Source organism: Apis florea, unplaced genomic scaffold (genome assembly GCF_048593485.1).
Source record: "Apis florea isolate Af1SG1 unplaced genomic scaffold, ASM4859348v1 contig_3585_pilon, whole genome shotgun sequence".
NCBI classification, from domain to species: Eukaryota; Metazoa; Arthropoda; class Insecta; order Hymenoptera; family Apidae; genus Apis; species Apis florea.
Genome location: NW_028256788.1, coordinates 2367251 through 2381246, shown reverse-complemented (window position 1 = coordinate 2381246; position 13996 = coordinate 2367251). Strand labels below are relative to the sequence as shown.

The window sequence follows — 13996 nt, the reverse complement described above, 5'->3', positions numbered from 1 at the left end:
CAGCGTACGATCAACTCTACGATAAAATTACTCGCCGTAGAAACAATATCGCGTCTTTCACGAAATTGTTCAAAGATATCTATGCGAAGAAATGATTCGGTTAAGGAGAAGAAGAAAACGAAGGAAATCGTTGCGAATCAACGAAATCGAGCAAGGAGTGAAAACTTTTTTATAGAGAAGATAATTCCACGGGGAAATGGATTAAGTTAAGAGTTTAAACGTAAACAACGATCCCTGTCCAACCATCACAATTGAACGTCGTTATATACGGGAATAATTGCACGTTGGCCATTGTTCCACCTTCTCCTCTCACCTACTTTCATTTTTATTCGAACACGATTGATCACTCACCCATTCGGTAAATAGGTCGGTTATATAGAGAGAAAGATATATATATATATATATATATGAGCGGCTATATCACGTCTTTCGACGACATCTGTTACTTTAACCGCGCGGTTCTAATTCTGATCAAGTTCTCCTCCGATGCGATCATTGATTCTGCCGGGGTTACCGCTGGATTAACGACAATCATTTCACCGATAATATTTTCATAGACGCTGTTTGCCTGATATCGACACGTTTCACTCACCATCTCTTCTCGCCTGATTCGACCGATTATTTGAAATAATAATACTCGCTACTTGTTCTTGTTTTTTTTTTTTTTTTCAATCAAATAAAAAGGAAGAACAAACTTTTTGTCGTCGAGGGGATTGAAGAAAATTTGCTAGGATAGTTATAATTCTCGTGTTGGTGAAAATATATTTTTTATTCGATGATCGTATGATTTTTATTACATCGTTTCTGAACAATCAGCCACGACGAGACAAGTGTGAGGTACGCCTTTACGGTTCTCCGTGAACGAGTTACCCCTTCTCCTCCCCTCCTCTTGAAGCAAGTCATCCAGCACGGCTTCGTCGACCGTTTTCCCATTTTTCATGGGATTGTTGCTAGCTAGGAGAGGAGAATCCACTCTGTCAGAATTTATGGTTCCTCCGGCGTTGGACTCTCGTGGTAAATTTATCATGATATTAGGCTGTATGAAAAGAAGTACGAAAAGAAAAAAAAAGAAAGAGATATGAACGTGTGGAACAGGCTCAATTAGTATGCAACAATAGAGTTATTATATCGAACAATCTAATAGCAAGCAAAGTTTTCCACGTATATTTTTCAATACACCTTTTATTATTATAAAATAGCAGTGATAATAATTTTTTCAATCGAGTTTTCAGAAAAACCATGCATTACGTATTTTTATCATTAAGATTAATAACTTTGCAACATTTATCCATGAAATAATGAAAAAAAAACGTAATCAATCATCGGTATACAACCGATTCAGCAATTCTCAATTATAGATGGATAAAAGTTTTTAGATTAATTTCTTCTGTTTCATCGCGGAGGACAGGATTACCGCTAAGGAAGATTAATCGAATGCTATAGATCATCAACTTTTATGGATTAAAATTATGGTGGACCGATATAGAAAAATATTCCGGTATAGGGAATCGTAAACCAAAGTTTCGAGTACTTAATTAATTAATCAAAAAGTTTTAGAAACTCAGAGAAGAGAACTGTATCATCTTTAAAAATTTTAATCATGCAAATGATCTGTTAGAGAGATTTTAACATTTTTTGAATCGATTTAAGAAAAAAAAAAAAAAAAGATTTCGAATTTCGAAATCTCCCAAATCTTCAACCCATTTCTACTCTTTTTGTGCCTAATTAAAAAGTCTGAATTATTAAAATCCACACTCTGATATTTTAGTTCAAAACGATGTAACATGTATTTTTGTTTTACATTCTTACTTATGCTACTCTTACATTTTACATTTCTCCGCTTGCGAGACGCGAGTTCATTTCTTAGCGAGAGCCAGTTCCAACATCTGGCTAGATTCTCATAAATTGTAAGAAGGATATTTCGTTTTCCTCGCGGGAATATATAACGTGTTAAAATCTTGTTAGAGAGCCTTTATTTATTAATCTCACGCTCTTATCTTTTTAGTATCGATGCTTTTGAGAAAAATTTAAAAATTTCAATATGGAAAGGAAGAAAACGTAAATGTATCTTCTCGTTGATTGATTCGTTTTATTAGTAGCTGCAAACAATATGTATCACGAACGAAAATACGTGTTATGGTATGACACGCATAAATTGTGAATTTTCAATTTACCTGCAAATTTAAAACGTTCTCCAGTCCGATAGTTGGCGGCCTCGGTCTCAACGATCTGGAAGCGAGTTGAAATTGAATATCGTTCGCATCCCGATAACTCAAACATCTCGATCGCCTTGGCACCTCCGCCGGTAGTATTCTTCGTTTTTGTTTTGGCAATTTGCTACGAGCCTGCGGGCGTAAATAGGACGTGCATTCGTTCTTTTTATTACTTTAAAGTTATTTCTTTTTTTTTTTTATTACATTCCTTCCTTCACCAACTCTGTTGACACACCTCTCTCTCTCTCTCTCTCTCTCTCTCTCTTTCTCGTATTCATCATCCTCTTATAAGTATCCGCAAATATCTCGCGGAGAAGAAACGGGCGGAAATAATAGGCATGCAAGCTGGAAACCTTTAATTTTCACGATGTTCCCCGAAAAACTTTGGAAACGTTGGTTGGCCAAGGCAAACTTTCGAGCTTCCTTAAACTCATAGCCCAGGCTTGATCTTCGCTCCAACGAAACGTTTAATAGCGAACGTTTCGAATACACGATTCATCTAACATGTATTTTAGATGGAAATAACGTATAAAATTATGGAATTAATAGGAAAAATGTTTTTTTTTTCTTGCAGATGGACAAATACAGAAGGATTGAACTTTGGTTCGATCGTTAATTATGTTATATCGTACGATACCAACGAAGGATTAAGAGTATTATTCCGAATAATGATGGAGAAACGAGCACGTTACGCGACTCTATCCCGGCAAAGTGCTCGGTAACGAGGCGGAGTATTTCGTTGTCGATTAATTGGATGGCGCCACCTGTCGTCTCTCCCCACCCATTCGCCTCGTCGAATATTCGTCGGGTATTCGGGTGTCGCTTGAACGGTGTCGCATGAAAAATTGACACCCGGGCCCGGCCGGGGAAGAAACTTCTTTAGCCGTGGAAAACTTTCAAATTGGCTGGTGAAAAGTGCAAAAGTTTACATGTTGCCCGGCTGAATGGATTTCCGCTTCCGTGTCCCCTCGGTGAACGCGTTATTCAGACCGCGTATTATACAGAGTCGCCCGGTGCGGCTGTATAATCCGATGAGAGGAGGAAAAATGAAAGAAAAGGAGAGGAAGAGGAATCTTTCCGTTAACTTTCTCCGCGTCGCTTCGAGAAAAAAAAAATCGTGTCCAAACGCGAGGTTTATTTAAACGTCACAGTGTGAAAAAACTCGCGAAGAAAAAATTTGCTTTCCGATTTATTCAACGAGATTTATTCAACGTTGGCGTTCTTCGAAACCAATTATTAGATGCGATTATTGTATTTCGATATTTAAGATGATTTGGCTCAATTGATTTTTTTTTTTTTTTGGGGTGGGAGGCTAAAAGTCGAAAAGAGAAAAGAAAAAGAACGAGATGCAAACCTGTGTGTGGGAATAAAACATGGAGAAGTTGCTGACGATAACAGGAACCGGAAGAGCGATGGCTAAAACGCCTGCAATAGCGCACAATCCCCCTATGAACATTCCGGGAAAGGTTTTTGGTGTCATGTCGCCGTAACCAACTGTCGTCATGGTCACCAAAGCCCACCAGAGACCTTGTGGTATGCTGTCGAAGTCGTTATGCGGGTTCTCCTGCGGGCAACGGCGTAATCATAGGTCATTTTAAGATTTATGGACTCGAGCAGTGGTGAGAATTTTATAATTATAATATTTGGTAAAAAGAGAAGGGTAATTGTCTCGAATAATATGGAAATTATTCCTTTCGTTTCGTTTTAATTTTTTCCGGTGAATTATATTTCGATATTATTTTTATCAAAATAAATAAATAAATAAAATGTACGCGTGATATTTTTTTTTTATGTCCATCAATCTTTCAATGTCGTAAAATATTTTTATCCATTTTTATACAAATTTCAAACAATCTTCATAAATTTTTATTTTTAATATAACGAAAATTATTATATATTTGTAATTTTCTTCCATTTCGATATTTTAACAATTTTAACAATTTACGACATTGCATGCAATATTTTCTTTCCTACGTTGTATATTAATTTTTATAAAAATCAGTTATTCATACCAGAGGGGTTAGTTCTTTATTATCAATGAAAATAGCCAGTATGGTAATCTATTACGTTTTACTCGATGGAATTCCAATAATCCAACATACCGGGGAACATCAAATTATCAAATGTATTAAAATATTGGGCTGCACGCAATACGCGCATAAAAATGAGAAGAATGATGTAAAAATCAATCAATGTTCGTAACAAAGATAAGCTAAAAAAGGGAAACGTATTTGTAAGAAGAATAAACTTCTCGTATCTTTCCATCCAATTTTAAGACAATGAGATAAAATACAATGGCGTTCGATACAAAACTTTATATGATTCGATATTCAAACGTTTGCGTATAATTAATTTCACAGTCGACGAAATAATCGTACGTACAAATATTATCTCTCACCTCTTTTATCCATCGATCACTGTTCGCAAAATAATAATCACGATTATGCAATTCGTCCTATATGCCGGATTATCAGTGCGTTTCCAATCGATTCGCTCCTTCGAATTAACATTTTCGACACTCGAGCAATTTTAACTAAAGCGAACTTATCTCCCCTAAAAAAGATTACTTTAAAAATCGATCTTCTCCACGAGACAAAAGTTTGCAGCGAAGGTAAAGAAACAACCGCTTCTCCAATTACGACGAGTTCCATCACCGTTCCACAAATCTTGCACCTGGTGTACTGTTCCTGGTGTAAGCGATGTTGGAGAGAGGACGAAGAACTTACTTGAAGGCGCTCGGCGTAGAAGATGAGGCTGGCAAACAGGACTATGCCAAGGACGAGGAAGAAAACCAGCAACGCCAGCTCCTTGGCGGAAGCTTTGAAAGTGTGGATCAGAATTCTGAGACCTGGCGAGTGTCTCGTCAGCTTGAAGAGGCGCAGGACCCGGGCTATCGACAGGATCTCGAGGTACAGGCTGGATTTGGTGAGGAACTCCGTGTAAAAGCTGAACGTGGCGGCCAAGTCTATCGCGTTCAATGGCGACACGGCGAATCTCCTCAGACTCGGGCTTACCTGCAACCGTATATGGAGGATTATGAGATGAATCGATAAATTTGGGTCTGATTGAAATTTAGCTGGACGGTTAAAGGATTTTCATCGTTCCATCTTTGGATAGTGGAGATAGAATTGAAAGAGATCAGAAGAATCTTTTTCAAACTTTCGGTGGGAGAAAAGAAAAGTTATCTTCGCATTTTAACTTCGCCAAAAAGTTAAGATAAGAAATTGGTGAAATTGTCACGAAATTATTCCGTCAAAACGTTATCTAAGTCTTGATTAGTCGCTGTTGCACTCGGTTGTTTTAAAATCGAAACGAAATACAAGCGAAAACGGGGGGGGGCTTGACACGCGACTCTTGAAACATCATTCGCGTAATTTATGTTTCGCGTGATACGTTTGGTAATCGCCGCGATTTCGCGTATTGATTTTCCACGTGAAAACGTGGATGGAAAAATTCCAACGACGTGGACAAAGTGGCGAAAGATTTTTCACTTGTGAAAATCCTGCATAAATCATACGTGGATACTCGCGGTGTTCGATCGGCCAATTATTGAATTCCCATTTAAACACTTGGTGGAACTTGCATTGCTATGAATTAATAGAGGGATATTATCGTTATCGGAAAAGGGAAAAAGGAAAAATTTTCGAGGGGAAATTTCGTCGATTGCCTTATTATATTAACGAGATGAAATGTTCCACGATATTTTCGGACAGACGATCATTCGATCTTGCTAATTTGCGCGAGAATTGTCTCTATGAAAAAATTAAAGAAGACTTTTAAGAAGAATCTAATTAACATTTTTTTAAGCTGATACGATTAAAAATTTTTCGTACACGATGTGTCCGTGTCAACATTTTTAACGTTTTCTGATGTCTTTCTCGTGATTTTTTTTTTTTTTTTTAAGGCAACGATTATGTTTGGATATTCGAACATGAATGGTACAGATCTATGTTGCGAGGACAATGTCGTTTTTTGAGGGAGAAATTTGTATATTTGGAAACAATTCGACGTGGTTGGAGTCACGTCAATCACGTGGTCTTGGGACTTGAGACGACATTTTCCAGTCTCAACGGCAATCAGCGACATCTTATTTGAAAAGAGTTATTACAAGCACTCGCGGATCAGATTCCTGGGAAACAGTGGACTCAGTCTCGTTCTAGGAATTTTTCTTAGATTGGAGTTATCGTACAATCAGAAAGATCCATGGTGTTGTTGCTGTGCATCCCTTGTGTATTCCATCGAAGATTTGCGATTTCGCAATACGAGCATGGAGGAGGCTTTAAAAAGTATTCACGAGCGTTCTAGAAGAATTTTTTGAATTTTAGAAATTTTCGAATCTTTGGAACTTTTTGAACTCCTGAATTGTCAGAATTTTTCGAACCTTTTCAATCCTTTGGAACTTTTTGAACTTCTGAACTTTCAGAACTTTTCGAATCTTTTGAACCTTTCGGAACTTTCAAAACTTTTCGAACCTTTTGAACCTTTGGAACTTTCAGAACTTTTCGAATCTTTTGAACTTTTGGAAATTTTGAATTTTTCGAACGTTTTGAACCTTTGAAACTTTCAGAACTTTTCGAATCTTTTGAACTTTTAGAAATTTTGAATTTTTTGAACTTTTTGGACCTTTGAAGCTTTCAGAACTTTTCGAACCTTTTGGACTTTTGGAACTTTTAGAACTTTTCGAATCTTTTGAACTTTCGGAACTTTCAGAACTTTTCGAACCTTTTGAACCTTTGGAACTTTCAGAACTTTTCGAATCTTTTGAACTTTTGGAAATTTTGAATTTTTCGAGCTTTTTGGACCTTTGAAACTTTCAGAACTTTTCGAACCTTTTGAACCTTTGGAACTTTCAGAACTTTTCGAATCTTTTGAATCTTTGGAACTGTCAGAATTTTTTGAAGTTTCAGAACTTTTCGAACCTTTTGAACCTTTGGAACTTTCAGAACTTTTCGAATCTTTTGAACTTTTGGAACTTTCAGAACTTTTAGAAATTTTGAATTTTTCGAACTTTTTGGACCTTTGAAACTTTCAGAACTTTTCGAACCTTTTGAACCTTTGAAATTTTCAGAACTTTTCGTATCTTTTGAATCTTTGGAACTGTCAGAATTTTTCGAATTTTTCAAACCTTTAGAACTTTAGGAATCATTTTAAGCTTTAGAACTCTTTGAATTTAGAAATCTTCTGAACTTGTAACTTCGAATTTGCGAATTTAGCGGTAAACCTTCATTTTCATATGAATTTTGATCGTGTTACAATAAAACAAGTTCGCTTGTTAACAGCGGACTTTGTAATAAATTGATTTTACTGCTACATATCATAGCTCCAGGAATGAATTATGGATAGAATATGTGCCAAACACTTTTACCAATCACTATATAAACGTTTCTTAACTTATTCAGTAATTTTAAACTGTTTTATCAAGAAACAAGCCATCAGGCTCTAATTTATGTTTGTTTAGCAACCTAATCCTAAAATTAACTTGTACCGAAACGTATAAATTTGTTCGCTGTCATAACTGGGCAAAAACTGTGCTTTGTCCCAACTTTGTAGCATTGTGTTGGCGAACCACTTTTGCCCTGTCACTCGCGTGCACTTGAAAAGGACCGTAATTATACCGTGAGCTTGCCTCGTCATGGACGTCGCTCGTCTTTACGCGATACAAAACGATAAAAAGTCGCGTAAAATCGTTCCCCTCAACCCATCCTCCAACTGTCGAAAGTTCGTTCGATCGATGGAACGAACGCCATCCATAAATCATCAACTCGATCGAATCTCGTTCGTCGAAATTATTTAACCCTTTGCGTTCCTTTTCGCTCGGGCGAACCAACAACTTCACACGATTCGCAGCATCCGTTCGATGAATTTCTTAGCAAAAACTTAAAATGATTTCGCGCGTATAAAACTTTTACATTTCAATATTTTATCTATCTTTGCATACAAAGAAAGATAACTTGTTGAATATTAAAAATCTATATTGTTGCGTGATATTTTGTTTGTCAGGGCAAATATCACGATAAAATAAACCCTTTCTTATACCACATCTCTATTTTTATCACTACTACTTCCTACTCTTTATCCTCAATTTCTTCTTATTCAACAACGAAAAATCAAACTCGTCTTCGCTCGAACTAATTTCATTCACCGTATTCCATCCTTGCAAAACTCGAAAACTTTGAAAACAATATTTCTATCGCCAGTGATCGTCAAACTTCGATCCAATTTCATATAAAAGAAAAATCTAATCATTCGATAATATATCATTCCACGCTTCATAAGATTATACTTAAAGAGGTTAGGAACATCTATTGACGAAGCGATATTTTAAAAGAATCAAACATCAAATAAATATCGTCACCGTTCGAATTGGAATCGCAAAGGGTTGAAATTATTTAAAATTATTGAAACAACTTAGTGGAACAACGTACCAAGCATCGAAGGGTGATCTCGAGAGTGAACCACGCGTTGCACGCGTGCTCCACGTAAAAAAGCAGGGGATAAGAATCGTCGGATCGTTCCGCGTGACTCTTGAGGCAAAAGCATAGCACCGAGAGGCAGATGAAAAGTATCGAGATGCACGCCACGCACTTGGCAGCGAAGGACGAGTACGGCTCGTCGAAGAGAGCCCACAACCGTGCGCGTAGCCTCTGCCACCTCGTCAACGCCCCCTTCCCGTGCTCCTCCTCCAAGCCGAAAAGTCGCGCGATCTGCTCGTCGCTCAGCCTCTCACCCTCCACGTCCAATTTGTCGAGGATCGCCAGAGTCGCTTGAGTGTCCCTGTGCCTGCTGTACGTGCTCCAACAGCATGGCTCCACCTGTAACCCGGAATTACGGTTTCATACCGGCTTGGGTTTTCGGTTATACACTCGAAATTAATAGGGAAACTGCTCTCGTGGATGGATGGATGGGTATCGTGAGCAATATCGTGTATAATTGTTGAATTAATACGTCAGGAATTTACTTTACCAACCGAACAGAGATTGTTGGTAAAATACGGACATTAATTTCGTTTCCAGGAGGAGAAAGTGGTTTAAAGCGAATGGTACGAGGTTGCAGCATAGTTTGAAATTAGAATTTTTCTTTGTTTGCCTCGTTGTTCGATGTTAATATTATTAATAGTGTATAGCGAAATATGTATTGTTTAAGTATCAGCCATTTTCTTTATCGTGATTAATTTCTTTTTCTTTTTTTTTTTTTTTTTTTTGGTTACTATAGAATTATTATCACTTATAACGCTGTCTTAATTGGCACGAATAAATTCTCTTGGGACTTGCGGGGGAAAAAAGAGGATTTGGAATGAAGACGGGAAGGTTAATTGATATTGATTGCGTCATTAATTAAGCAACGAAACGCAAACGCAGTAAGTGAAAAACTCGGTTCTCATATTTTTTTTACTTCACATTTATTATTTGTACGTATCTTTCTTCCTTTCTTTTTCAAATCCTCTTTTTCTCGAAAAACGTTTGATTAATTGATTATATGACTCGAGGGATTTAAAAAATATTTTATTTTTCTCGATGATAGAAATAAAACGTAATTCCGTGAAATATTTGGAAAAAGAGGATGCAATATAAAGAAAATAAATCGTTCGAGTAAATTTTATGAAATCAATGAATCGTTTCGAAGGAAAATAAAAGAAACTTTTGTTCGCGCGATAAGTCAAAAGTTATTTTCACCCAACTTTTGAAATGTATTGAGAAGAAGATAGTAAAATTATTGAAATTATTGATGAGGAAAATATCAGAAATTGGTAAGAATCGATCATGTGAAATACAAACTTTGTTGTTGTCGAATAATATTTTTAAACAATTCCAATAAAAACTCGATATTTTCCAAGAATGTGTTTATACTAATACGATTACGCGTAAATAACGTGGATGCAGCGTTCGAGAAATATTTAATAGAATATAATCAGAACGTTGATAAAGTTTCGCGTGTATTATAAACTAAAGATAAACGGAGGATAATTCGTCATCGTTCTACAAAAGCCATCGATTTAATTTAATTAATGCGACATAAATGAATATTAAACGGAATAAATTTATTTTCGTATCTAATTACAATTTATGAAAATTATTCAACTTTGGACAATTGTGTTTTGTCATTTATGTTCTCATAAAATTATACCTCTTTTGTAATGAAAACGTTGGATCGATGTTTGCACGCGCGCAGAATGAAAGCAATATCGAAGCAAGGAAAAATAAATAAATTTGATTTAAAAAATTAAAAAGCGAATCGTGATTATTATTTAAACGATCAAACGTCACATTATTATAATATTATCTGAGAGAAGAATTGAAATCTAAATTGAAAAAAAGGAATCCTGGTGTGATATGCAACTAAAAATTTCAATCAACAAATTTATTATAATTGGAAATTGAATTAATTGAATAAAAATAATCGTTCATCAAAGAAGCAATATTATTTCATAACCGATATATTCGGCATAACTAACGTTGATTACCTGTCCATTTCCTGGATACACAGCCACCAATACAAATGTATGCTTTGCCACCACGGAAAATGTCTCGTTCAAAATGCAGAAACCATGGAACCGCCATCGAGCTAACAGATCGGAAATGTTTGCCCGACGACAGCTCGTATTGCGCAAACACCTATTCTTCTCTTTGATTTTCGATTCACACTATATATTTAAGCTGCTGCCAATCGTCCAATAAATAATAAACTATGTCTTTCATCGATCAAATCGTCTGCTGCTAATAACATTTTCTTCTTCTTCTTTTTCTTTTGAGAAGAAAATTATTATATGTTTAAATGTACGAAAGAATTTCATATAAAAATAGATGCATAGAGCGGTGCTGATTCTGCACGTGCAGAATATAAAATCGAGAAGGAAGAGCAACAACCGCTCTGTCTTCGTCGTACCTCTTAGCCTCGCTCTATTTTTATCTTGCTTCATACAACGCAAACTTTTTATTAATTACTTTCACAAATGAATCTCTATAGATCCTTTCTCATATTTATCTTCAAAATCGATCCTCCAGAAAGATATTTTATAAATTAACATCATACGCGAAATAAGAATACATAATCAAATTTAAAATTTTTTAATTTTTAAGTACCTCGACAGATTTGGGTATTAATCCGTTGAAAAAGTAGTTGAAAATTTCGAATAAGGTTACTTTAAGTAATTATTAAAAATAATATTTACTCTTTTCCCTATAACCTCGATTGTTTGGCAATTACAATTATTTCCGCATTATTATTACAATATTGTCTTGAACAATAAATTATCGAAGTAACTTTATTCGCATACATAACCTTCGACCATTAAATTTTGCCCATCACTGTGTACCACGATATCAAAATTAAATACTTTGTATATCGAGTCGTTTATATTTTCTCTTTTCTATTTCTATCTCTTCGAAACAAGTGTATCGTCGTTAACCACAGATTTCCAAACAACAAAGCAGAGTCGTTTCACGGTTGGAATAAAAGGTAATTGCAAACCTGATTAGAGTCCAGGCCCCAGAAGTCGAGTTCCTCCTCGAAAAGTGGTCCGCAGACGTCTGTTGGGTAATGAAGTTTTCCCGTACGATAGTAATTCAATACTTGGGCGAAGACGCCCGGATGCCGGTCGTAAAAGTACTCGTTCAAAACAGGGTCGTAATTGACCAGTGCTTCGGTTAAACGCGATAACCTGGTCGCTGGTATTTTCCTCAACGTGGATTTGTAAGTCTCGTGCCGTACACCACCAACGTTCAGGATCACACGGTCGTTCCATCTGCCGTCATCCAGTTTCCTCATCTTTCCCGACTTTCGTGGATCGCATGGTACGAGGAGATGCTCGAATGATAACTTTCGGATCCTAGCTCTCTCCGATGGTAACAGCTGTGCGTGAAATAACGATTTTAATGGAACGATGATACGTGCGCTGAGTATTTTATCGATAATTTGTTTAACTTTTTTTCACAAATAATGTTTAAACTTATTTATGGGTGATGTTCGAAATTGTCGTTATAAAAGTTTTATAAAAATGTTTCCTCGAAACTTGGTCAATTTAGAATCTTTTTTACATAAAAGTATTTCTTGTCGGATTAGAATAATCTTCATTGTAATTCACGTGAAAAGAGTTCGAGAATTAGTATTACAAAACTCTTGGGAAAATCGATAAGAGAATAGGTTAAAAATAAGAATTATTTCGCGAGGAAATCATCGATTGTGCAATTTAAACGAAGTCTTTCATCGATGATACGTTATATTCTTTTAATAGCCACAATTTGTATCGTTTGTTTGAAGAAATCTTTATTTCTTTCGAGAAATAACGAATTGAATCGAGCATTTTATTTGTACATTAATTTACTAATTAATTATTATTGATTAAACCGATTTGATTAGTTGATATAAGATCAAAATCGTTTCTTTTTTTTCCTAAATTTTTCCAAAAATTTAGTCTTACTTTCCACGTAATAAAATATATATATACACGCGCGCGCAACACAAAGAATGCCGGAATATATTTATATAATATATTTTGGAAGATGCTTTTATTTTTAGAACTTGAATTTCTTGCTATTTGCTCAAGTTAGAGTTTAAATATTTTATGGAAATACTATCGTGATTAATTTTTTAGAAATAATTATTATCTTTTTTAGAAATTAATATTATACGAAATAATAATATTTAATATTCAAATTTTGTAAATAATTCATACGTACATTTATATGGAAAAAGATGTAGATGGATAGATAAGTTTAAAACAATATTACTTTAATATTATTATATTTTAATAAAATCCTTGTTACACAAACACGTTTCAACAATCACATTTTTATCAGGCACTAATATTGTATGTAGAATTATATTTTCACAAAATTTAATCAATAAGATATATAATAATAATGATATAATTTATTTATTGCATATATTATTTCATTTCTCGTTTATATTTCTGTTTTGTAAGTAAGCGTAAAAATTTTATAGTATACACTCGAAAAATAATTTACTCGAAATTAAAAAAAATATATATTCACTTCGCATCTCGACACGTTACTGATGGAGAGAATATCGACGATTCTCCGCGGTCGAAGAATTCACGGGGAGGAATAACCGAACAGCACGAGTTCTATAAATTCGACTCTGTTTATTTATGTGGCCAACCGCGAACGTTCGTGTTACCATCGAATCGCGAACCGACGAAATCGATCCATTCTGGATACGAGATGGAAAATATTTACTTTCCCATCAAAGAGTCGTTCATCCTTTATTCACGTGAAGATTAATTAATATTAATGTGCACATTTCATGGTAAGCGTAAAATATCGTTTTATCTACGATCATAGAAGAAGTAATATAAAATATACTTAAAATTCAATACATTTTTTTATTCACTATCTCCATTATTATTAAGATATCACTCTCAATATTTATAATATATATAAACTATTATAAAACGGATAATTGAAGTTTCAAAATATTGGAAGGATTCGATAAATGAAATTCTTCGATAGAAGATTTTGATACCTTTCAGATTTCAAAATTCGTTTCTAATTCTGTTAAAATATCGAGACATATTATGTTTAGATAAAAATAGAATATGAATTTTATATTTTTTACATTAAAGATTAAGACATATTATAATTTCGAATTTTTAGATGAAATAAGTACAGTCAAAGTAAATTGAAATGGAAGAATAGATATTCAAGTAAAAATTGATCATTAGCGCTATCTTTTGTTAAAACATTTTACTAAAGTTCAAAAAATTCTTAATTCTTAATTTTCTATTTTACCGTGTAAAGATATATTAACATAATATTAATTCCACG

General features: G+C 34.8%; 1 protein-coding gene across 4 annotated transcripts; it reads right to left on the bottom strand.

Moving 5' to 3' along the window:
- Window positions 1-750: 750 nt before the first annotated feature.
- On the bottom strand, window positions 751-13293 carry LOC100869595 (potassium voltage-gated channel protein Shaw). 4 transcript variants are annotated; one of them, XM_086914178.1, is made up of 7 exons: window positions 12890-13293; window positions 11682-12062; window positions 8639-9025; window positions 4940-5227; window positions 3568-3777; window positions 2175-2345; window positions 751-1036 (listed from the first exon to the last, which is right to left on the bottom strand). In XM_086914178.1, exons 2-7 carry the CDS (start codon window positions 11976-11978, stop codon window positions 794-796), a joined length of 1596 nt encoding a protein of 531 aa, XP_086770304.1. In that variant the 5' UTR covers window positions 11979-12062; window positions 12890-13293; the 3' UTR covers window positions 751-793. The 4 variants fall into 4 exon arrangements, with proteins under 4 accessions (XP_086770304.1, XP_086770306.1, XP_086770307.1 ...); XM_086914180.1 differs by having other exon boundaries at window positions 751-954; window positions 12890-13278; XM_086914179.1 differs by lacking the exon at window positions 751-1036 and adding an exon at window positions 1763-2099 and having other exon boundaries at window positions 12890-13278.
- Between the last annotated feature and the right edge of the window lie 703 nt (window positions 13294-13996).

Excerpts from the sequence above, each read along its gene's own strand:
- LOC100869595 (XM_086914178.1), bottom strand. The coding sequence starts at position 11,978 with ATGAGGAAACTGGATGACGGCAGATGGAACGACCGTGTGATCCTGAAC. Across the intron at positions 9,026-11,681 it reads GGGGCCTGGACTCTAATCAG|GTGGAGCCATGCTGTTGGAG; the intron begins GTTTGCAATTAC and ends TCCGGGTTACAG. Across the intron at positions 2,346-3,567 it reads TGTTTTATTCCCACACACAG|GCTCGTAGCAAATTGCCAAA; the intron begins GTTTGCATCTCG and ends TTACGCCCGCAG.